Here is a 26,876-nt window from a genome sequence, read left to right as displayed (position 1 = left end):
AATTTCAGAACTGGGCCAGTCATGTAAGTAATGCTATTAGCTTCTGCAGCAGATTTATTTCTTTTTTGTAACCTCTGGTTGGAGTATCCCTTTAAAGGCTTAGCCAAGCTTAAAAAAACATGAAACAGCACCACTCCATCCTCAGTTTGGGTGTGGTTTTGAAGCTCAGATGCATTTAAGTGAATGGAGTTGAATTATACCATATTACCATACCATACCATAATACCATATACAATTGGTAAATATTTAGCTGACACAAAACTCATACACATTATTGTCTATGACTGATTGATAAATCTGGACCATAGAAATATATATATATATATATATATATATATATATATATATATATATATATATATATATATATATATATATATATATGCTAAAGCCAGGAATGGATTTGATAATTTGGGAAATCTCAGTCTTTCCTTTATTTCCATAGTCTCTTCCTTGCTTTGGCTAAACAATAATGTGTCAGATATCCATGTGTGTAATAGGATTTCCTCTGGTGGGCCCCAGGTACTCCAGTCCCATACTAAAGAGACCAGGATTACATAACTAACCACCCACCCCCTCACCCTCCCCATGAATGTGTTAGCTCATGGTTACAATGCATTTGCTTCTTGCAAAGAAACACAAGACCAGAGTGCAACACACAAAGCTGCTGCCTCTGTTCATGGAGAATCTGAGTGCAGTCATGTCGGAGTTTAAGGTCCAGTCTGTCCTGGTAACTGGCGCTAACAGAGGAATAGGCTTTGAATTTGTTAAACAGTTTCTGAAGAGTCAAAATCCACCAGAAATTATCTTTGCTGCCTGCAGGAATCCAGAGTCTCCTCAAAGCCAGGTAACAGAAGCGCTCTTATGGTCTGTGAATAATATTACACCTGTCATAGTTTTTTGTGATCGGGCTGGTGAAATCTTGATAATTGTATATATTGGAAGCTACTAATACTAATTTTATATATTACCTTCAGTCAGATCGCTGATACATTTGAAGACTTTTTATCTGGACGAATTCATGTAATCTATGTAGCCTTTGTGTTTAGACTAATCTAAGTATATCAGCTTTCTGCATGGGAGAGAGATGTAATACAATATGTATTGATATGGTGTATTTAACCTGTTAACTCCGCAGTAACTTTAAAGCGCATGTACCATCAGTACATTCCCTTAAAGTCTTGCACATGGATAGAAAGACTGTGTGCGATCGGCAATGTGATAATTTTATAGTTCAGTCAATTCTGCACATGTAGAGATAACAAATGTTCATTTTTCCCCCATTTTATTCCTATTACAGTTACTGTGTTAATTTAAAGGGGGTCTCTGCGTATTTTTCGGACTATAAGGCGCACTTAAAATACTATGATTTTCTAAGAAATTATAGTCAAGTGCGCCTTATATATATGGACCGGGACAGCTCCGGCCTCCATGGCGCAGATAGGCTGCTGAGCTCACATCTCCCCGCCGCACAGCACAGCGCAGCGCTCCCTCACCTGGACTCCCGGCCCATGGCTCCGCTGGCTTGTCCTGCTGTCCCGCTCGCCCGCTGTATCGCTGTACCGCTGTACCGCTCTCCCGTTGTAGCGATGTACCGCTGTCCCTGCTCTCCGCAGCCTGGATACAGGCTCAGGCATAGGCTTCAGGCATAGACTTTCATTCAATAGCGCCATCTAGTGGCCGGAGGTTATAGAGCAACACTGTACTGAGTCTCCTAACTATGGTGGCCACAATGCTCCATGCAGAATTCTGCCAACGGGACTCGCTGGCAGAATTCTGCCTATCCTGCATGGTGCATTACGGACACCATAGTTAGGAGCCTCAGTACTGTGACATAGTAAGGAGCTTCAGTAAATACAGTACTGTGATCAGCAGGTAACATAGTAAGGAGCCTCAGTAAGTACTGTGATCAGCAGGTGACTTACATTTTTCGTTCGTTCAAACTTATACACTATAATGCAGTGCGCCTTATAGTCTGGTGCGCCTTATATATGAACCTAGATGGCTTAGCAGGCTAAAACTGAAGGTGCGCCTTATAGTCCGAAAAATACGGTACTTTTTATTAGGGTCTCTGAAATATAAGATAACAAAGTTTATGTCTTTTGGGAGGAAAAAATTATACAAATCCCTTTAGATGTAATGTTGCACTATTGATGAAAAGATAAGAAAATTACACACACACACACACAGAGTTTGGCATTGCAGCTAAATATATTACTACTTCTCTTGCAGGAATTAAAGGGTCTGTCCACAAAGAACCCAAATGTCATAGTGATTCAACTAGGTAAGTTGTGTAACTGTGAAACTATATCTAACATATCTGATACGGTGAATTAAGTGACCATTAAAGGGGTATTCCCCCCAAGAGCTAAAAAAAATGAAATGCTCCCAAACCTAGCTGGCCTTACTCACCAAGTCCCTCTGAGTATTTTGAGACGTCTCCCATCTTTCTAGCTGCTGCCGTTCCTGAGTTACACGTTTTTTTAAAAGCCGATCTATATCCAAGATAGGAAACTACATTTCCCATCATGCAATGCTTCTGCCTGATGATGGTGAAGTAGCAGAGCTGAGACAATGAAGGAGATGATGACAGTGTAGCAGAGCTGAGATGGCGGTGTCGGTGTAGCAAAGCTGAGTTGGAAGTGACGTTGTAGCAGAGCTGAGTTGGGGATGACTGTGTAGCAGAGCTGAGTTGGGGATGACTGTGTAGCAGAGCTGAGTTGGGGATGACTGTGTAGCAGAGCTGAGTTGGGGATGACTGTGTAGCAGAGCTGAGTTGGGGATGACTGTGTAACAGAGCTGAGTTGGGGATGACTGTGTAGCAGAGCTGAGTTGGCGGTGACTGTGTAGCAGAGCTGAGTTGGCGGTGACTGTGTAGCAGAGCTGAGTTGGCGGTGACTGTGTAGCAGAGCTGAGTTGGCGGTGACTGTGTAGTAGAGCTGAGTTGGCGGTGACGGTGTAGTAGAGCTGAGTTGGCGGTGACGGTGTAGCAGAGCTGAGTTGGCGATTGCGAGGGGCGGAGCTTGTTGCGGTCGATTGCGGGGGCGGAGCTTGACGCAGGCGATTACGGGGGGCGGAGCTTGCTATGCTATGCTGCGGGTGAGTGAGGGATGCCACGGGTGATGGGGGGGCGGTTGGTTGTGGGGCGCGGCTGTGTGCTGCGGGTGAGTGCTGGACGGTGGGGAAGCGAGTAGTAGTTATACACAGGCTGTCAGAGCATGCTGGGAGCTGTAGTTATACACAGGCTGTCAGAACATGCTGGGACTAGTAGTTCTACACAGGCTGTCGGTGTATGCTGGGAGCTGTAGTTATACACAGGCTGTCAGTGCATGCTGGGAGTAGTAGTTATACACAGGCTGTAAGGGCATGCTGGGAGCTGTAGTTATACACAGGCTGTCAGGACATGCTGGGAGATGTAGTTATACACAGGCTGTCAGGACATGCTGGGAGCTGTAGTTCTACACAGGCTGTCAGGGCATGCTGGGAGCTGTAGTTCTACACAGGCTGTCAGGGCATGCTGGGAGTAGTAGTTATACACAGGCTGTCAGAGCATGCTGGGAGCTGTAGTTATACACAGGCTGTCAGGGCATGCTGTGAGTAGTAGTTATACACAGGCTGTAAGGGCATGCTGGGAGCTGTAGTTATACACAGGCTGTCAGGACATGCTGGAAGATGTAGTTATACACAGGCTACCAGGGCATGCTGGGACAAGTAGTTCTACACAGGCTGTCAGGGCATGCTGGGACAAGTAGTTCTACACAGGCTGTCAGGGCATGCTGGGAATAGTAGTTCTACACAGGCTGTCAGGGCACGCTGGGAGTAGTAGTTCTACACAGGCTGTCAGGGCATGCTGGGAGCTGTAGTTATACACAGGCTACCAGGGCATGCTGGGACTAGTATGTCTACACAGGCTGTCAGGGCATGCTGGGAATAGTAGTTATACACAGGCTGTCAGGGCACGCTGGGAGTAGTAGTTCTACACAGGCTGTCAGGGCATGCTGGGACTAGTAGTTATACACAGGCTTTCAGGGCATGCTAGGACTAGTAGTTATACACCGGCTCTTGGCATGCTGGGAGCTGTAGTTATACACAGGCTACCAGGGCATGCTGGGACTAGTATGTCTACACAGGCTGTCAGGGCATGCTGGGAATAGTAGTTATACACAGGCTGTCAGGGCACGCTGGGAGTAGTAGTTCTACACAGGCTGTCAGGGCATGCTGGGACTAGTAGTTATACACAGGCTTTCAGGGCATTCTAGGACTAGTAGTTATACACCGGCTCTTGGCATGCTGGGAGCTGTAGTTATACACAGGCTTTCAGGGCATGCTGAGAGTAGTAGTTCTACACAGGCTGTCAGGGCATGCTGGGAGTAGTAGTTCTACACAGGCTGTCAGGGCATGCTGGGACTAGTAGTTATACACAGGCTCTCGGCATGCTGGGATTAGTAGTTACACACAGGCTTCCAGGGCATAATGGGAGCTGTAGTTATACTCAGGCACACATTAGCACTAACACACACACACTCCACTAACACACAGACAAATAGACACATATACTCACCCACACCATACCTCCCAACTTTTGCAAAGAGCAAAGAGGGACATGTGCGCCGCGGTCCCCATAGCCACGCCCCCATAGCGACCCTCCATAGCCACTCCCCTACAGTCACCACATGCTGCTGACTGAATAGTGCCCGATATAGTATCCAATCCCCCCAAAAATGCCCGATATAGTATCCAATCCCCCATTATAGTGCCCCACATAGTATCCACTCCCCCCAATAGGGCCTACATAGTATCCAATCCCCCTATATAGTGCCACACATAGTATCCAATCCCCCATATAGTGCCCCACATTGTATGCAATCCCCCCATATAGTGCCCCACATAGTATCCAATCCCCCCCATATAGTGCCCCACATAATAGCCAATCCCCCATATAGTGCCCCACATAGTAGCTGATGCCCCCATATAGTGCCCCACATAGTAGCCGATGCCCCCACATAGTGCCCCACATAGTAGCCAATGCCCCCATATAGTGCCCCACATAGTAGCCAATCCCCATATAGTGCCCCACATAGTAGCCAATCCCCATATATGCCCCACATAGTAGCCAATCCCCATATATGCCCCACATAGTAGCCAATCCCCGTATAGTGCCCCACATAGTAGCCAATCCCCATATAGTGCCCCACATAGTAGCCAATCCCCATATAGTGCCCCACATAGTAGCCAATCCCCATATAGTGCCCCACATAGTAGCCAATCCCCCCATATAGTGCCCCACATAGTAGCCAATCCCCCCATATAGTGCCCCACATAGTAGCCAATGCCCCATATAGTGCCCCACATCGTAGCCAATCCCCCATATAGTGCCTCACATAGTAGCCAATCCCCCCATATAGTGCCCACATAGTAGCTAATGCCCCCACATAGTGCCCCACATAGTATCCAATCCCCCATATAGAGCCCCACTTGTATCCAATCCCCCCATATAGTGCCCCACATAGTAGCCAATCCCCCATATAGAGCCCCACATAGTAGCCAATCCCCCATATAGAGCCCCACATAGTAGCCAATGCCTCCATATAGTGCCCCACATATTATCCAATCCCCCATATAGCGCCCCACATAGTAGCCAATCCCCCATATAGCGCCCCACATAGTAGCCAATCCCCCCATTTGTGTGGCCTGACCACAAAAACAATAAACCAGTAACTCGCCTGTCCGCCGGTCCCAGCAGCTATACAGACACTGACTGTGCCGGAAGTAATTCATGACAGAGGCTGCAGGTCACTTCCGGTACAGTCAGTGTCTGTATAGCCCGCTGCCCGCCCCGGAGGATGACGGGAGTGCGCGCTCTGGCGGGAGAGGAGCTGCTGGGACCGGCAGACAGGTGAGTTACTGGTTTATTGTTTTTTGGGTCGGGCCACATATAATGCAGGACACTGGGTGCCGTTGCGGGACCACGGGACAGCACCCCGAAAACGGGACTGTCCCGCGGAATCCGGGACGGTTGGGAGCTATGAGTCCCACACAGAAGTAGCTGTGGAGGATGTCTCTGCCTATGAGGAGGGGGAGGAGGTAGAGCAGAGGATCACACTGCTGATCTGTCTCCGTCTGGAAAGGGGGGCAGGGTTATGGGCATCTGTGAGCTGGGAGACGCTGTGGGGGGCGGGGGATGGGGCCAGGCTGCAGTCACATGTTCGGGGGAGAGGAGATTTCTCCTTGCTGACTCTTAGCAAGGCTGCTGTGCCGAGGCAGGGACGGATATATGGCCTCAGAGGGACACAGGTGGCGCCCCCTTCCTGCTGGGGGAGCACAGCGCCCTGTGCGGCCGCACTGCTCGCACACCGCTAGGGCCGGCCCTGGTGGGTACAGAGTCGCTTTAAAAGTCTAGCACAGTACTGATCATTGAAAATTTTATTGAAGATCCCTGATGCACCATATCGCTCTTATACCCCTTGAACTATCTATTCTTATTCATAGTAAACATCTAATAAAAAGAGCACACACTTGAAATACCCAAACAATATGAGCTCAGATCATGTCTATGAATAATTCTTACTGAATGTCTTGTATTCGGAACAAAATCGCAAACAATTTTATGCTTTAATAGAAATCGTTTTGTGCTAGGTGTTGTGTTACCTCTGAGACACTTGTCACAGGACTTGGTGGTATAAACCCCCTAGGTCCCAACATGTGTAAGTTATACCTGTTGTCCCTGTATGGTGTATTGGTGCAGCTGAGTAAACCAGATGAGAACTTAACTAGACATACACGTTTAATGGCAGTTTTCTTAAAGGAACAGTACAGTTTGTTTCAATAACAAGTTCAGATAAAGCGTTTTGAACTTGAGAGAAGACTGCCAGCATTTTCCCTTCGGATACTGGTAAATATTGTTTTAGCAGATTTTAGACTTTAGACAAGTAGTACTTAAATTGCACAGTATTTAGGTTAGGTTGTAGTTGAAGGCTTGTAAAGTAGGCTAGGAGGGTACCAAGAGGGGCCTTGTATAATAGTAGAGAACTCTGTCAGGGTGACTCTCTTGCAACCTTGGCTGTAGTTGCCTGACTTACATAGAAAGAGAAGAATACCCCCAATGCTGGAAGAGATCATGGAGTGCTAGGTCTAGGTACAGTATATGGGCCCCAGAAACGTATGTCCGGGCAGAGCTAGTCCCTTGAGTTTTCCAAAGTGGATCAAGCAGCAGTCAGCAGGGCACGTCTGCTATATGCATTTCTCCAAACTGCTGTGTAGTAGCCCTGGGTCAGCAGATAGGACTTTAGTACAACTTACATAGTTACATAGTTACATAGTTAATACGGTTGAAAAAAGACACATGTCCATCAAGTTCAACCAAGGAGGGAATGGATACAGGGAAGGGGGAGGGGTGATAGTTCTATACATATGCATTTATATTATTTTGGTCTAAGAACTTGTCTAGGCCGGTTTTGAAGCCCTCTACTGTTTTTGCTGTGACCAGATCCTGTGGTAGACTGTTCCACAGATTCACAGTTCTCATGGTAAAGAAGGCTTGTCGCCTCCGAAGATTGAACCTTTTTTTCTCCAGGCGGAGGCAGTGCCCCCTTGTCCTTTGAGGGGGTTTACCTAGAACATCTTTTCCCCATATTTCTTGTAGGGGCCATTTATATATTTAAATAAATTAATCATATCTCCCTTTAGTCTCTTCTCCAGACTAAACAAATTTAACTCTTTTAATCTCTCCTCATAACTAAGATGCTCTATTCCCCTTATTAGTTTAGTTGCCCGTCTTTGTACCCTCTCCAGCTCTAGAACATCCTTTTTATGAATCGGGTTCCAAAACTGGACGGCATACTCCAGATGAGGCCGTACCAAAGCTGTATAAAGCGGTAATATTATATCCCTGTCCCGAGAGTCCATGCCTGTTTTAATGCATGACAATATCCTACTGGCCTTAGAAGCAGCTGACTGACATTGTGTGCTGTTCTGTAGTCTATTATCTACAAGTACACCCAGATCCTTCTCCATCAGCGACTCTCTCAGAGTAACTCCCCCCAGGACATATGATGCATGTGGGTTATTAGTACCCAGGTGCATAACTTTACATTTATCTACATTGAACCTTATTTGCCAAGTGGACGCCCAAACACTCAGTGTGTCTAAGTCATCCTGTAACATCTGCACATCCTCCATAGACTGTACTGTACTACAAAGCTTGGTGTCATCTGCAAAGATAGAAACATTGCTGTTAATTCCATTCTCAATATCATTAATAAACAAGTTAAACAGAATAGGGCCCAGTACTGACCCTTGGGGTACACCACTTATTACCGGGGACCATTCGGAGTAGGAATCATTGACCACCACTCTCTGGGTACGATTATTAAGCCAGTTTTCAATCCAGTTACACATTAAACTTTCCAAACCGATAGACTTTAACTTACCCATCAGACGTCCATGAGGAACTGTGTCAAACGCTTTAGCAAAATCCAGGTACACGATATCCACAGCTGCACCCCCATCCAGGCTTCTACTCACCTCTTCGTAGAAACATATTAGGTTGGTTTGACAGCTTCTGTCCTTAGTAAAACCATGCTGGTTATCACTTATAATACTATTAGCCACTACATATTCCTGGATGTAGTCCCTTATAAGCCCCTCAAATAGTTTCCCCACAATGGACGTTAAGCTTACGGGTCTATAGTTACCTGGGGAAGTTCAAGAGCCCTTTTTGAAAATCTGCATTACATTTGCCTTACGCCAGTCCCTCGGCACAATACCAGTAAGCAAAGAATCACTGAATATTTCATACAAGGGTAGAGAAATTACAGAACTGAGTTCCCTAAGAACTCTGGGGTGTAATCCATCAGGCCCTGGAGCTTTGGTTACATTGAGTTTATGTAATTTGTCTTGGACCATATCTATAGTAAACCAGTTCAGTACATTACATGTGTTAGCAGCACTGGCCCCACCCACCTCAGTACTGGCCCCACCCACCACAGCTCCATCCTCTTTTGTATATACAGAACTGAAGAACCCATTAAGTAACTCGGCTTTATCCTGATCCCCAGTTATTAACTCCCCGTCACCATTATTTAGGGGTCCTACATGCTCTGACCTTGGTTTTTTTGCATTAATATATTTGAAGAATTTTTGGGGGTTTCTTTTGCTATCTATGGCTACCTGTCTTTCATTGTGAATTTTTGCTGCTTTTATTACATTTTTACAGGTTTTGTTGACTTCTTTGTAATGTTTAAATGCTACAGCTGACCCCTCTGATTTGTATTTTTTGAATGCCCCTTTTTTCTCATTTATAGCCCCTCTAACCTCGGTTGTAAGCCATGTGGGATTGGATTTTAACCGTTTATATTATATATTTGGCAGTACAGTTATTTAATGTGGATTTGAAGATTTCCCATTTATTAGCTGTATCCGTATGTGACAGCAGCCGCTCCCAGTCTATGCCCTGAAGTTCTGCCCTTAACCCAGGAAAATTGGCCCTTTTAAAATTAAGAGTTTTTGCCCTCCCAACATGTTTTTCTTTTCTACACTTTAAGCTAAAAGTCACTATATTGTGGTCACTATTACCCAGGTGTTCATGGACAGTGACATCCCCAACCAGCTCAGTGTTGTTAGAAATAACCAGATCCAACAAGGCATCACTTCTAGTTGGCTCCTCCACAAACTGGCCCAGAAAATTATCCTGCAGGAGGTTAAGAAATTCCCTCCCCTTTGTGGATTTAGCTGAACCGTGACCCCAATCTATATCTGGGTAGTTGAGGTCCCCCATTACCACTACTGTCCCCTCCCGGGCAGCCCGCTCTATTTGTCTATTCAACTGGCCATCTACCTCCTCAGTAATATTGGGGGGTCTATAGATTACACCAAGAATAATTTTTTCACTCTTTACCTCCTTCTGTAGTTCTATCCACAATGCTTCCACATCATCAGTCATCGCCCATTATTGCATCTTTTACACTCACTTTAATATCATTTCTGACATACAGACATACTCCTTCTCCCCTTCTGCCCACCCGGTCCCTTCTGAACAACGCAAATCCCTGAATATTGCCTGCCCAGTCATGTGAGGAGTCCAGCCACGTCTCAGTCACACCAACCACATCAATGGACTCCTCCAGAACCAAGGCCTCTAGCTCCCCCATTTTGCTGGCTAGACTTCTGGCATTAGTAACCATACATTTTATATTACCATCGTGTTTAACCGCTACATTATAAGAAATGGGATTTATTACTGTGCTGTGGCTACAATCATCCCCACTGTTCATCTGCAACATATGGATCTCCCTATCCACTGCTCTTATCCTCCCCCCACAGGACCCTTCTCCTCCCACCTCAATGTTCTGTCCCCTCTCTAACCTATCTGCCACTATATTACACACTACATTGTCCTCCCTCCACATGCCTAGTTTAAAAACCTCTCCACCCCTTCTAGGATTCTCTCCCCCAGCACAGCGGACCCCCTTCCATTAAGGTGCAAATTATCTGCGGAAAACAGTTTGTACCCCAAACTTCAATAGAACAATCTTCCTTGATGTAGACCGGTGGAGTCTCACATGTGCAACTGTGAGAAAAGTATGCCGGTGTGGTGAGCTAATACTTTATTGTTTATACACATCGTAAGTACCTCCTATTTCTCCCATTCTACCTCCGATGCAGTGGTGAGTGGTAAGACCTTGTTCATACTTGTGTTACTCGGTGGCCGCTTTCTCTGCCGGCGGCGCCTGCAGGGTTTAGGGGGCCCTTTGGGGTTTGGTCCTGTGACAGTGGGGTTGCAATGCCATTCTGTGGCCTCCCTTTCCTGCTTGCGCTCGCTTTGTGGGGTTGGCAATTGCTGACCGACAAAGTGTTGATTTAGTGTAGGGACTCATGCACATGGTACATGAGGCAATATGGTTTGATCAAATTATATACCAACATCCTGGTTTTACTCTGCTTTATTCAAGATTGCCTTATTCCCGGTTGCATCCGGAGAGACTGTTGCTACTAGTTACTACCGTTACAATAAATATACAACTACCGTTGTTTCTGAACCTTGGCATTGGTGTGATAATTGGTGCTCTGACTAAGGACAACGAAGAATCGCATGCCCAGTATTCCCGCATGGTCAGGAGCCCGGTTTCCAGCTGTATCACCCTGGTGCCTACACCGTGACCACATTATCCTACAGCTGCCCCCGGTTCCTGCCTGTTAGCACCATCTATACTGCGGAGTGGCCCCTAGGGGCCAGGGCATCGCATTTGGCGTCCCGAACAGGATTACGATCGCATTGTGTGCCCACAAGAGTGTGCCGCAACCCCAAAGAGACTTTGCCATATCATCATGGGGGTAATCGAGGCGCTCAGGGCCCTAGACTGTACACAAGATGGCCGCTGTCTTCTCCAATTTCTAACTGCGCCATACCCCGGAGAGGAGGGGGTTAATTGCCATGCTGCCCAAGAGCGGGAATCGCCCGGCGCCATAGACTTTGCATTGACTGCTCCTGATTGGCTGCCTGCGCCAGATGACGCCACTGTTGCCGGGCAGATTGCTGGACCGGAATTTCAGCCTCTGCGCTCCGCCTCCTCCCAGGTCCTCAAGACCACGCCAGTGCGCAGCAAGATGGCGTCCTGCAAGGAGTGCACGCCTGCTACCGCTGTACCCGTGCTACCAGAGCCTCCCGCCTCTCTGCCAGCGTTCGACCCGGCATGCCTGCTGGCTCCGCTGCCCTCGGATAGTGACAGCAGCTGGGGATCCGTCCGTTCCGAAGATAGGGATCAAAGCGGGGCCTCTACTCCGACCTCCGCTGAATTAGGTGAGGAGACTACGTCTGATCTCAGTATCTCCCCGGGTCCTAATCACTCCGGCTCCTCGAATTTCATTTTCTCCACGGGGCCATCCGTCTCCTCCGAGGACGACCGGATCATAGACGAGTCACCTCCATCGCCCCCAGATCCTGAATCGGGGGGGAAAGACTCTCGTTAAGGGCCCCATATCTCCGGGCCTATGGCAGCCTCCCGGGTGTGATTCGCCACCCCTGCCGCAATGGATGCTCGGGCGTGGGCCTAAGATTATGCAGCTGATCGAGGACATTCAGCAGGCCCTTGCTGCCCTGTTGCCTGCCACTACAGCTGCCACCGCTATGTCTAGCGCTGCTCCTGCAGCTTCCACTACAGCAGGGCAGTCCACAGCTGCTAATACTGCCCCCACTGCCGTGGCTAAAGCTGCTTCTTCCACCACGTCGGTCACTTACCATGTGGCCCCCATCATCTCTCCTATCACCACAGTGGCGCCTAGCATCGTGGTCACCACTGCCTCCAGTGATGCTTCTGCTCCAGGCCCTCCACGCTTCTACTACCCGTGGGAGAAGAGGAAGAAGAAGGCTACTCAGGGCCCTCCTGCATTCTTTCATTAAAGCGTAACTACAGAAAGCAAAGTTCTCGACTGTTTATATAACTGTTTTGTTTTAGGTTTGAAGAATTCCTATGCAACGTTCAAGGTTCGTGCCTGGTCCTCCTGACCAAGTTTCCTTATTATCATCCAGCTATGTGCTGATGGACACTCATTGACCAAACTGTTCTACAGTGCCTGTCCCAGAGCCTTTACATGGACGATGTTCTAGGTTGCCTAAAGAGACTCTACCACACAGAGACACTTAACCCATTCCTTCCTAAAGCATTTTACAGACTGTGATTGTCAGAGGTTTATTATTGTATTTCATGATTGCACTTCAGTATTGCACTTCAGTAGTCAAAAGTCTATTTTCTTGTCAGAGTATTATATATATATATATATATATATATATATATATATATATATATATATATTTTCCTACCTCTGAGTAAGCAGAAAAGTCATTTAGATAGTCTCAGAGTAAAGTGTGTCTTTTGAAAAAGTATTTCTTCTCACAGTGTATATTTTCATGTCAGAGTCAGACAGTTTCCTCCATCTCTGAGTAAAGAAGTCAGTCTACATATTTATATCTATAGCCTCAGAGAAAGTGTATTTTCTAAAAAAAAAAGTGTATTTTTCAGAAGGATCTTCTATTTTCTCCATGCATAGTATTATTATATCTACAGCTGGAAAGATTATTTGAGCCAGTTTTCTTCAGATGTCTTCAGAGTTATTTGAGCCAATCCTCCTCCAGACCTCGCAGTATTTGTTGTCTTCTGTGTTTCCCTTCCTTGTGTTTCTAGTGTTTGTTCGCCTCTGTCTTGTCTCAACATAGTAGTTGCTACACATAGTCATACTCAACCTTTACACTTGTCCATACACATTGCACCTTGGATACCTTTTCGTGTGTTTGGCCTATGGAGTAATTGTGGGGTATGATTGAGTGGTGTGTATGAGGGTACCCAGATGTATGTTTGCTTTTATTATTTTGTTCTTTTCTCTTTCAGGTGTCCAAGTCACTTCACACAGACACCCAAGGCAGTACACAGGTCTTCACAGTTTTCTTTCCAGTAGGGTAACTCATTTCCATTGGAAACCTACTGTCAAACTGACTGGAATATTGAGGGTCCCCCGCCAGCAGTTAAGTTGTCCTGGCTTCCATGTCAGATGGTCCACGCACTAACTACCTGTAACCAGAGTACGTTAGGCACCCCTAGGTGAAGTCCTGCCACTAGGGTTTTCTTTCTCTTCATATTTCTCTTGTCACCTGTGCCTTGAGCGTGGGAAACACACATCTACATATTCACTCACACTAACATTCCTTCCTCTTGTCTTGTTGTCCTGGTCCTCTGTTCATTCGGCCATATCTACCTCAGCTTGTGGTTCGCCGAGGTCGGCTCATTTCTAGTAGGGAGGTATGCAGTGTCCCAGAACAGCCCTTCTTATGCTCATATTTTTATTATAACCAGTTCTGTTCTGGAAAGCTATGGTCCACTGCAAACTGCGTGTATTGTGTTACCCTTCTCAGTATTCAGGTCTGCTATTCCATTCATTTATTGCATGTATATTCAGGTATCAGTGCCTAAGGGTATTATGTCGCCTCCTAGGATGGTACTAGGATGGTACTAGGATGGTTAAAGGATGGTACTTCTCATGTATATTTTTCTGTATATGCCTAATGGTGTGATGATGCAATGGCTGGATGTCACATGACTGTGCCCTGCTTCCATGGTAACTCCAATGGTCATCGAGCTTTTGGCTGTGGTTACCATGTGACTTCCTGTGCTACCTCAGTCTATTCCCTACCATCAAGGGAATAGGTTGTGTTTTTGTCCTCTCTCCCTGCTAAGAGAGAGGCCTGCGTGTGCTTTGTTGCTCCAGTCCACTGGCTGTGTTCCTGTCTCAAGTCTCAAGATTCTCATCTGGGTGTCTATTCTTCAGTCATTCTTCTCATCATCTTCTCTAATCATCAACAGCAAGTATTTCATTCAAGTCTCATTCCACCCAGCATCTTAACCTCAGTATCACTACTACTCCCATTATTCAGCACACTACTCTCACAGCCTATTGCAGCATCACCCATTACTCTGCTTTATTCAAGATTGCCTTATTCCCGGTTGCATCCGGAGAGACTGTTGCTACTAGTTACCACCGTTACAATAAATACACAACTATCGTTGTTTCTGAACCTTGGCATTGGTGTGATAATTGGTGCCCTGACTAAGGACAACAAAGAATCGCATGCCCAGTATTCCCACATGGTCAGGAGCCCGGTTTCCAGCTGTATCACCCTCGTGCCTACACCGTGACCACATTATCCTACAGCTGCCCCGGTTCCTGCCTGTTAGCACCATCTATACTGCGGAGTGGCCCCTAGGGGCCAGGGCATCGCAGACTAACTGCTTTTTTATGGTGCGTTCACACCTACAGGATCTGCAGCTGATTTTCTGCAGCAGATTTCATTTAAATAACTGAACACAGCATCAAATCTGCTGCAGAAAATCTGCTGCAGATCCTGTAGGTGTGAACGCAGCATAAAAAAGTGGTTAGTCTATAGCAGATAGGGTCTGTATGGCAAGGGTCTCTGCTTGCTACTAAACAGTTTAGAGCAGGCTGATTTCTGAAGGCCGCCCGTCACAAAATCTCGCCCCTGCTGATCTTTTACATCAGCACCTGCCCCCCAGACAAGCCAACCGCCTGCCATCCCCACATCATCCACAGAACTTCCCAGACTGACACCCCCTGCCTCATCTCTGCTACTACACTAACTCATCTCTGTAGGTGTGAACGCACCCTTACTGCTTTCCTTACTCTGCTTTTCCATAGACACCACTGACCCTGCAAGTGTCAACTTCTCAGTAAAAGAAGTAGAGAAACATTTGAATGGAAAGAAACTTGATCTGCTCATCAACAATGCCGGGATTTTAACTTCCAACAACCTAGAGTCACAGACCTCTGAGGACATGTTACATGTCTACAATGTAAATGTGGTGGGCCCTATGCTGGTTACCCAGGTACAGTATATATGTATTGTATAGGTAGATCAATACAGTAAATATAATAGATCATTAATAGATTCATTCCTGCCATACCGCCAAAACATTAGATTACCAATTGGTAACATAAAATACCCTTTGTTTCCATTCAGCAAATGTGTCCTTACCTTCACATGTACCGACTCGCAGCGGAAATCTCGATGTGAGTTTTGCAGCGAGATCGGCTACGAGCTAAGGTCCTGACAGGCCTCTGAGACTACAAACTCTCAGCGGTCTGAGTATGTAATGTAACCCCTTCGGCTCCCGCGCTGTCTGTATATGCATTACCTCTCTCCTTGCCACACGGGGTCCCGGTGTCCTGCTCTCCCGCCCAGCCAATCAGTGGCTGCGGCTGGGCAACACACTGATTGGCTGGGCTGCAGAGCAGGAAGCCAGGACCCCCTGTGGCAAGGGGAGAGGTAATGTATATAAAGAGAGCGGGAGCTGAAGGGGTTAAGGGGGCGGCTGCATTACATACTCAGACTGCTGCGAGTACGTAGTCTCAGGGGCCTGCCAGGACCTTAACTCTTAGCTGTTCTTGCTGCAAAACTCGCAGCGAGATTTCCGCTGCGAGTCAGTACGTGTGAAGGCACGCTAAGGGTGCCTTCACACCTACCGTATCGCAGTAGAAAATCCGCTGCGGATCCGCAGCGAATTTAACTAAATGAATGAACACCGCATTAAATACGCACTGTCAAATCCGCTGCGGATCCGCAGCAGATTTGTAAGTGCGGATTTGATGCTGTGTGCATTCATTTAGTTAAATCTGCTGCGGATCCGTAGCGGATTTTCTACTGCGATACGGTAGGTGTGAAGGCACCCTAAAGGAGAAGTCTTACCAATTAAAAAAAAAAAGTATACTTACCTATCCTCGTGCCTCGTAGCGCCGCTCTCATTGACAGCCACCGGTGACCTGCAGCTCTTCCAGCTACAACGTCAATGGCTCCCCCGAGCACCTCCAATGTTTTTTTTTTACTTTATAGTATCCATATGGTACCTTTTTAATATAGTATTCATATGACTTTAAATATGGATGAAGCTCATTTATTTTAAATATTTGTGTAATGATGTAACAATTGACCAACTTTTCCTAAAATAACATACAATATAGTGATAAGTAAACTGATCGGTTACCATTATTGGAAGAATTGATGATTTTCACATTATCGTTTGGCTGACAGTTACTGTATGTATATAGCAAGCTGCCTATTGATTTGTTATACTATATTATTCCATCCATTTAGGCTTTCTATCCCTTGCTGAAAAGAGCAGAAGGCACAGGAAAGTCAGCTGTGGTTCATATCTCAGCTCTCCTCGGATCTCTTGAAGATGTCCCCCGTCTCTTTTCTGCTTTTCCAGTCATTTCCTATCGCTGCAGTAAGGTAGGTTTCTCTAGATATAGCATATCACTATGAAATGGAGAGGAATTATTAGTTTTTATTACCCCTTCCTGACTTTTGATGGACATAGGACCGGAAAGTTTGTACTGAGCCCAGTTACTTCATACATGGTGGGTGCTGGCTGTGGAGCGCCATGTAATTGAGATGGCAAGTGGGCACCTAGAGAAGGACCCTAACAGAATAATGTTAAAATGTCTTTTAAATGAATTTTTTTTTAAGTATTTAAAAAGTTGTTTGTGTGATGGTGTTTTTTTTTTTTTTTTTTTTTTTTTTAAAGAATCTTTTTTCCAACAAAGGGCCACCTTTTGTAATAGTATCTGTGTAGTGTCAATAAATAACAAATTCACTGATACGGTATAGTACTCTTAGGACATGGGAATGTAGGAATGCCATGTGATCCTAGCAACTGCCTTGGTGCTTAGTGCATTGAAATCAGGGCCGGACTGGGACTTAAAATCAGCCCTGGCAATCAAACCCCAGCAGCCCACATACCATATCCTTCCCTATATATCATGGATAGCCGTGTAAAATACGCGCTGTAGCAAATTCTGCTTCATTTAGCCATGTCCCCACTACTCCCCTAAACATGTGAACCCCACCATCAGCACCTGAAAATAATGCTATAACATGATCTGCTGATGATTTGATGCGGCATATATATGCATTCATTTCAACTGATTAAATAAGAAGCATCAAATCCGCATTTGATTAGGTATGAACGTGCCCTTACAGGAAACCTGTGGGCTCTATACCAGGTACACAGCTGTAGATCCCAGCGTATAGGTCAGGGACTGGATCTTTAGTCCAGTGTAAACCTCTATAATCATTCTTTTCATTACCAGCTGAAGTGTCACAGAGGTGGAACCACAGCAGCACCTTCTGCCCCCGCCCCTGCCTGCTCTGACTGATGGACGTATAGGGTGCTGCTGCTGCCGCTGCTGTTGTGAAACTTTAGTTGGAAATGAAAAGGACAATTATATAAGTTTACACTGGACTAAAGGTCAGTGATATCTCCTCACACCTGTCTGCTGAGATTTATAGCCCTAGACCTGGTACGGACCTCACAGATTCCCTTTATAGGAGAAAAACATGGCCACCTTCTTCCAGAAACAGCGCCACACTCTTCTTCAGTTTGTGTGAGGTATTGCAGCTCAGTTCCATTGAAGTGAATGGAGCCAAGTTGTAATAACCATACACAGTCTGAGGACAGGGTGGTGCTGTTTTTGGACAAAAGTTACTATATTTTTTAAATCCCTTTTATCCTGACTATGTCTGCACTCCATATAATGGCGGTCAAAGCTACATAATAAGCTGCTAGATAGCCATTTCCTACTGGATATCTATCTATCTATCTATAGTATCTATCCCCTATCTATCTATCTATCTATCTATCTCGTATCTATCTATCTCCTATCTATCTATCTCCTATCTATCTCCTATCTATCTATCTATCTATCTATCTCCTATCTATCTATCTATCTCCTATCTATCTATCTCCTATCTATCTAACTATCTCCTATCTATCTAACTATCTCCTATCTATCTATCTATCTATCTATCTATCTATCTATCTATCTATCTCCTATCTATCTATCTATCTATCTATCTATCTATCTATCTATCTATCTCCTATCTATCATCTATCTATCTCCTATCTATCATCTATCTATCTCCTATCTATCTATCTATCTATCTATCTATCTATCTATCTATCTCCTATCTATCTATCTCCTATCTATCTATCTATCTATCTATCTATCTATCTATCTATCTATCTATCTATCTCCTATCTATCTATCTATCTCCTATCTATCTATCTATAGTATCTATCCCCTATCTATCTATCTATCTATCTATCTATCTATCTATCTATCTATCTCGTATCTATCTATCTCCTATCTATCTATCTATCTATCTATCTATCTATCTCCTATCTATCTCCTATCTATCTATCTATCTATCTATCTATCTATCTATCTATCTATCTATCTATCTATCTATCTCCTATCTATCTATCTATCTATCTCCTATCTATCTATCTCCTATCTATCTAACTATCTCCTATCTATCTAACTATCTCCTATCTATCTATCTATCTATCTATCTATCTATCTATCTATCTATCTATCTATCTATCTATCTCCTATCTATCTATCTCCTATCTATCTATCTATCTCCTATCTATCTCCTATCTATCTATCTATCTCCTATCTATCTCCTATCTATCTATCTATCTATCTATCTATCTATCTATCTATCTCCTATCTATCTCCTATCTATCATCTATCTATCTATCTCCTATCTATCATCTATCTATCTCCTATCTATCTATCTATCTATCTATCTATCTATCTATCTATCTATCTATCTCCTATCTATCTATCTATCTATCTATCTATCTCATATCTATCTATCTCCTATCTATCTCCTATCTATCTATCTCCTATCTATCTATCTATCTATCTATCTATCTCCTATCTATCTATCTATCTATCTATCTATCTATCTCCTATCTATCATCTATCTATCTATCTATCTATCTATCTATCTTTTTTCTGTGCATGATAACACTGTCATAGTTAACACCAGTAAGCAAATATTATCACCATACTGTACACGTTACTGCCATACTGTCACTAAGCAAACCCACCAATATTTCCTATACTAACCCCACCATGAGCACGGCCATTATCACCACATAGTGACTAATACCGCTACACTGTGACTGAATACAATCCACTATATACAACACTAAAATTACCAATAATACAAGTAATACCATCACACCATGCCCCCTACTCTCACCATACAGTGACTGGATAATACCACTATACCATCACACCATGCCCACTACCCTCACCATACAGTGACTGGATAATACCACTATACCATCACACCATGCCCACTACTCTCACCATACAGTGACTGGATAATACCACTATACCATCACACCATGCCCACTACTCTCACCATACAGTGACTGGATAACACCACTATACTGGCACCAAATAACAGCCACTATATAAAGACCAATATTCTCCCAAAGCAGCAACAATAGAACACAGATGTTACACTCCGGCCCTCCAGCTGTTACAAAACTACAAATCCCATCATGCCTGGACAGCTAAAGCATGACGGGAATTGTAGTTTTGCAACACCTGGAGGGCAGGAGTGTGACACCCCTGATACTGAGGCAGATCCCAGCTGTATAAAGGTTCTGCAGACCTTACAGGTGATTATAGTGCAGTTACATCCTGTCACTCACAGTAGGCGTCTTCTCTGCACTTTTCCTTTTCTTCTCCATCTGGCTCCGGTCATCAGGAAGGCTTCTCTGGCCATGACTCCTCTCCACGGGATCTGCCAGACAGACATTTTAGGCTTCTTGCTCCAGCAACATCCTCATCTATACATCCCTCCATATAGAATAGCCCCCCCTGCATCCCCCATATATAATAGCCCCCTGCACCCCCTCCCATATAGAATAGCCCCCCCTGCATCCCCCTCCCATATAGAATAGCCCCCCTGCTGTAAATCTCCCTATATAGAATAGCCCCCCCGCATCCCCCTCCCATATAGAATAGCCCCCCTGCATCCCCCTCCCATATAGAATACCCCCTGCATCTCTCCCATATAGAATACCCCCCCTGCATCCCCCTCCCATATAGAATAGCCTCCCCTGCATCCCCCCATATAGAAAAGTCCCCCTGCATCCCCCTCCCATATAGAATAGCCCCCCTGCATCCCCCTCCCATATAGAATAGCCCCCCTGCATCCCCCTCCCATATAGAATAGCCCCCCTGCATCCCCCTCCCTATATAGAATAGCCCCCCCTGCATCCCCCTCCCTATATAGAATAGCCCCCCCTGCATCCCCCTCCCATATAGAATAGCCCCCTGCATCCCCCTCCCTATATAGAATAGCCCCCCCTGCATCCCCCTCCCATATAGAATAGCCCCCTGCATCCCCCTCCCATATAGAATAGCCCCCCTGCATGCCCCTCCCATATAGAATAGCCCCCCTGCATCCCCCCAATATAGAATAGCCCCCCTGCATCCCCCTCCCATATAGAATAGCCCCCTGCATCCCCCCATATAGAATAGCCCCCCTGCATCCCCCTCCTATATAGAATAGCCCCCTGCATCCCCCCCATATAGAATAGCCCCCCTGCATCCCCCTCCCTATATAGAATAGCCCCCTGCATCCCCCCCATATAGAATAGCCCCCCTGCATCCCCCTCCTATATAGAATAGCCCCCTGCATCCCCCCCATATAGAATAGCCCCCCCTGCATCCCCCTCCTATATAGAATAGCCCCCTGCATCCCCCTCCCATATAGAATAGCCCCCCTGCATCCCCCTCCCATATAGAATAGCCCCCCTGCATCCCCCTCCCATATAGAATAGCCCCCCTGCATCCCCCTCCCATATAGAATAGCCCCCCTGCACCCCCCTCCCTATATAGAATAGCCCCCCCTGCATCCCCCTCCCTATATAGAATAGCCCCCCTGCACCCCCTCCCATATAGAATAGCCCCCTGCATCCCCCTCCCATATAGAATAGCCCCCTGCATCCCCCTCCCATATAGAATAGCCTCCCCTGCATCCCCCTCCTATATAGAATAGCCCCCTGCATCCCCTCCTATATAAAATAGCCCCCCTGCACCCCCTCCCATATAGAATAGCCCCCTGCATCCCCCTCCCATATAGAATAGCCTCCCCTGCATCCCCCTCCTATATAGAATAGCCCCCCTGCACCCCCTCCCATATAGAATAGCCCCCTGCATCCCCCTCCCATATAGAATAGCCCCCTGCATCCCCCTCCCATATAGAATAGCCCCCTGCACCCGCTCCCATATAGAATAGCCCCCTGCATCCCCTCCTATATAGAATAGCCCCCTGCATCCCCCTCCCATATAGAATAGCCCCCTGCATCCCCCTCCCTATATAGAATAGCCCCCCTGCACCCCCTCCCATATAGAATAGCCCCCTGCATCCCCCTCCCATATAGAATAGCCCCCTGCACCCGCTCCCATATAGAATAGCCCCCTGCATCCCCCTCCCATATAGAATAGCCTCCCCTGCATCCCCCTCCTATATAGAATAGCCCCCCTGCACCCCCTCCCATATAGAATAGCCCCCTGCATCCCCCTCCCATATAGAATAGCCCCCTGCATCCCCTCCTATATAAAATAGCCCCCCTGCACCTCCTCCCATATAGAATAGCCCCCTGCATCCCCCTCCCATATAGAATAGCCTCCCCTGCATCCCCCTCCTATATAGAATAGCCCCCCTGCACCCCCTCCCATATAGAATAGCCCCCTGCATCCCCCTCCCATATAGAATAGCCCCCTGCATCCCCCTCCCATATAGAATAGCCCCCTGCACCCGCTCCCATATAGAATAGCCCCCTGCATCCCCTCCTATATAGAATAGCCCCCTGCATCCCCCTCCCATATAGAATAGCCCCCTGCATCCCCCTCCCTATATAGAATAGCCCCCCTGCACCCCCTCCCATATAGAATAGCCCCCTGCATCCCCCTCCCATATAGAATAGCCCCCTGCACCCGCTCCCATATAGAATAGCCCCCTGCATCCCCCTCCCATATAGAATAGCCCCCTGCATCCCCCTCCCATATAGAATAGCCCCCTGCACCCGCTCCCATATAGAATAGCCCCCTGCATCCCCCTCCCATATAGAATAGCCCCCTGCATCCCCCTCCCATATAGAATAGCCCCCTGCACCCGCTCCCATATAGAATAGCCCCCTGCATCCCCCTCCCATATAGAATAGCCTCCCCTGCATCCCCCTCCTATATAGAATAGCCCCCCTGCACCCCCTCCCATATAGAATAGCCCCCTGCATCCCCCTCCCATATAGAATAGCCCCCTGCATCCCCTCCTATATAAAATAGCCCCCCTGCACCCCCTCCCATATAGAATAGCCCCCTGCATCCCCCTCCCATATAGAATAGCCTCCCCTGCATCCCCCTCCTATATAGAATAGCCCCCCTGCACCCCCTCCCATATAGAATAGCCCCCTGCATCCCCCTCCCATATAGAATAGCCCCCTGCATCCCCCTCCCATATAGAATAGCCCCCTGCACCCGCTCCCATATAGAATAGCCCCCTGCATCCCCTCCTATATAGAATAGCCCCCTGCATCCCCTCCTATATAGAATAGCCCCCTGCATCCCCTCCTATATAGAATAGCCCCCTGCATCCCCCTCCCATATAGAATAGCCCCCTGCACCCGCTCCCATATAGAATAGCCCCCCTGCACCCCCTCCCATATAGAATAGCCCCCTGCATCCCCCTCCCATATAGAATAGCCCCCTGCACCCGCTCCCATATAGAATAGCCCCCCTGCACCCCCTCCCATATAGAATAGCCCCCTGCATCCCCCTCCCATATAGAATAGCCCCCTGCACCCGCTCCCATATAGAATAGCCCCCTGCATCCCCCTCCCATATAGAATAGCCCCCTGCATCCCCTCCTATATAAAATAGCCCCCCTGCATGCCCTCCCTGTGTGGCCACATGTGAAGGGGTTAATAAAAAAAAAAAAACATTCTCACCTCACCTCGCTCCCAGCAGCTTCTTTCTCCGGATCTTCAGCATCTTCTTTCTGCTGCAGCAGCGTGGCGGCGGCGGCGGCGGCGGCGGCTCTCTCTCCTCCAGGTCCTCAGCGGCGCGTCAGGGAAGTGACGTCACCGCTGGGGGCCTGGTGGAGGTGGCTGCAGACGTGCCTGCGCGCGGCACGTCTGCGGCCCTTGGCACTTGGGGGAAGCACAACGGGGCGGAGACACACCACCGCAGCCCCCTCCCGCCACCACAGCCCGCTCACCTCACCTCACCCCGGCTGGCCCGCTCCTGACGTGCTCCGCCAATCAATGAGGGGCCGCTGCGGCCCCACGTTGATTGGATTGGAGGAGCATGTCAGGAGCGGGCCGCAGCGGTGATTTTTTTTTTTTCCATTAGACAGCCCGGGCGGCCCACAGACTAGTAATCTGGCCAGCCCAGCGGGCATTTGCCCGCCTTGCCAGATTACCAGTCCGGGCCTGATTGAAATCACCAATGCTCTGATAAGTCAGTAACTGCAGAGTTCCAAACCACACCTGGCATTAAAGGGGTTAACTAGCTCTACAAAAACATGACCACTTTCCTTCAGAAACAGCACCACTCGTGTCTTCAGTTTAGGTGTGGTTTGCAATTAAGTTTTATTCACTTCAATGGAACTGAATGACAAAACCCCACCCAAACTGGAGACAAGAGAGGGGCTGTCTCTGGAAGAAAGTGGCCATGTTTTTGTAGCGCTTGATAAGAACTTTAAAATTAGCACAAAAACAATGTCCCACTGGGAGTTTCATGGCATGGGTTTTTATGGCTGAGCAGAGCCTTATACCACCCAGCAGAGGTGTGAAATGGAGTGGTGTAAAGCTGCCACCTCTGGACTCACCAGAGCACTGGAAATGCCTTCTGTGCAGCGATGAATCATACTTCTCTGTTTATGAGCCTGGGCTTGGTTAACCCTTTAAGGACATGGCCCATTTTCGTTTTTACATTTTCGGTTTTTCCTCCTTGTGTTTAAAAGGTCATAGCACTTGCATTTTTCCACCTAGAAACCCACATGACCCCTTATTTCTTGCGTCACTAATTGTACTTTGCAATTACAGGCTGAATTTTTGCATAAAGTACACTGCGAAACCAGAAAAAAATTCAAAGTGTGGTGAAATTGAAAAAAAAAACGCATTTCTTTTATTTGGGGGAAATGTGTTTTTACGCCATTCGCCCTGGGGTAAAACTGACTTGTTATGCATGTTCCTCAAGTCGTTACGATTAAAACGATATATAACATGTATAACTTATATTGTATCTGATGGCCTGTAAAAAATTCAAACCGTTGTTAACCAATATACATTCCTTAAAATCGCTCCATTCCCAGGCTTATAGCGCTTTTATCCTTTGGTCTATGGGGCTGTGCGAGGTGTCATTTTTTGCGCCATGATGTGATCTTTCTATCGGTACCTTGATTGCGCATATACGACTTTTTGATCGCTTTTTATTACATTTTTTCTGGATTTGATGCGACCAAAAATGCGCAATTTTGCACTTTGGGATTTTTTTTGCGCTGACGCCGTTTACCGTACGAGATCAGGAATGTGATTAATTAATAGTTCGGGCGATTACGCACGCGGCGATACCAAACATGTTTATTTATTTATTTATTTGTTTACTTTTATTTAAAACCTGGGGAAAGGGGGGTGATTCAGACTTTTATTAGGGGAGGGGGATTTTTACTATTAACAACACGTTTTTTTTTTTTTTTTACACATATACTAGAAGCCCCCCTGGGGGACTTCTAGTATATACACTTTGATCTCTCATAGAGATCTCTGCAGCATAGATATGCTGCAGAGATCCATGAGATCGGCACTCGTTTGCTTTCGGCTGCTGCAGCCGGAAACAAATGAGTGCCGAGCCGAGGACGGCGCCATCTTGGACGCGTCCCCGGCCGGCATCAGTAACGGAGATCGCTCCTCCGGGACAAGGTCCCGGAGGAGCGATCTCCCCCACTAGACACCAGGGAAACGTTGCCTCCGGTAATCGGAGGCAGCTGTCAACTTTGACAGCTGCCTCCGATTAGCTAATTAGCGGGCACGGCGATCGGACCGTGCCCGCTAATAGCGGCGGTCCCGGGCTACACGCGGCCCCCGGGATCGCGGCACTTCAAAGCGGGGCCGCCGCGCGGCCCCGCTTTTAAGTGCTAATGAGGACATAGGACGTACCGGTACGTCCTATGTCCTTAAGAGGTTAAAGGACAAGTGCCATGAAAAACTTTTTCCCAGTAATTGAAGCACATTATAAAGTTATATAACTCTGTAATATGCTTCAATCACCTATCTGCCTCCCTTCCCTGTCTTTTCCCCCCTCCACCCCCCACCAGGAAGTGTCCTAACTCACACAGACCTGATTACTGTCGTCACCGTCACCAGCCAGCTCCTTCTTGTAAGGATGAGTCATCAGCAGGAGGGCTGTTCTAGGTCCTGTTACAGCAGCCCCCCCCCTCCCCAGTCCAAGTGATGGCTTGCAGTTGTTCAGCCAATGGGAGCTGAGCAAGCTGAGTCACCTGACAAGGCAGGGGGGGGGGGCTGCTGTAACAGGAGAAGGAGCTGAGAGAAGAGCTTGGTGACGGTGACAACAGTAATTAGGTCTGTGTGAGTTTCTTACACTTCCTGGTGGGGGGTGGAGGGGGGAAAAGACAGGGAAGGAAGGCAGATAGATGATTGAAGCACATTACAGAGTTATATAACTTATGGCACTTGTCCTTTAATGCCAATAGAATGTTACCTCCCCAACTGCATTGTCCAGCTGCAATGTTTGGTTTGAAATTGGATGTCCTCCTATTATATGCCACATGTAGTGGTATACGCTAGTAAAGTGTTTACATTGAGCTATGTAGCCCTTAGTTGATCTGTATTAGGAACAGGGACCCAATAAATTCAATACTTTAAATTAAACTTTACAAAAATATTATATTTATTCTTTTAAATGACTTTATATAATTGTAAGTTGTACTTTTACTTTTTGATGCCATTTATTTATAATGTGTCTTACAGGCTGCTCTTAACATTTTGTCAAGATGTCACGCAGAGGGATACAAGAAGGATGGCATCATATCAATAGCTATTCATCCTGGTTGGGTTAAGACAGACATGGGAGGTGATCAGGTAAGAAAACACTTGTGCTGATAACCTTTATGCATATATTTACATTCATTCTAAGGGCCCTATTACACCAACAGATTATTAGACAGATTTTTTTAAGCCAAAGCCAGGAGTGGATTTGAAAAGAGGAGAATTCTCAATCTTTCCTTTATGACCTGTTCTCTGTTTATAGTCCATTCCTGGCTTTGGCTAAAAAAAAATCGGTCAGATAATCTGTTGGTGTAATAGGGCCTTAAGGGGAAGTTAGTAAATCTGATTAATCAAAAGTCAGTCAGTGTACTAAATTTACTGCATGCATCTGTTAGCAGGCGTACATTGTATTAGAAATCTGCTTGAGCTCCGAGC

General features: G+C 46.6%; 1 protein-coding gene across 1 annotated transcript in view; it reads left to right on the top strand.

Annotated features, from left to right (window-relative positions):
- The first annotated feature begins 602 nt into the window (after positions 1-602).
- LOC138788229 (C-signal-like) overlaps positions 603-26,876 on the top strand; it is a 32,584-nt gene continuing 6,310 nt past the window's right edge. Inside the window, exons 1-5 of the mRNA XM_069965919.1 lie at positions 603-847; positions 2,233-2,284; positions 15,202-15,389; positions 16,655-16,792; positions 26,424-26,534. Of these exons, the coding sequence (XP_069822020.1) occupies positions 605-847; positions 2,233-2,284; positions 15,202-15,389; positions 16,655-16,792; positions 26,424-26,534 (732 nt within the window). The 5' untranslated portion in view covers positions 603-604. The remainder of the gene's footprint in view (positions 848-2,232; positions 2,285-15,201; positions 15,390-16,654; positions 16,793-26,423; positions 26,535-26,876) is intronic.

This window comes from Dendropsophus ebraccatus, chromosome 4, assembly GCF_027789765.1.
Source record: "Dendropsophus ebraccatus isolate aDenEbr1 chromosome 4, aDenEbr1.pat, whole genome shotgun sequence".
NCBI classification, from domain to species: Eukaryota; Metazoa; Chordata; class Amphibia; order Anura; family Hylidae; genus Dendropsophus; species Dendropsophus ebraccatus.
Note: the sequence above shows the minus strand (reverse complement) of the source record. Positions and strands in the feature narration are given on the sequence as shown.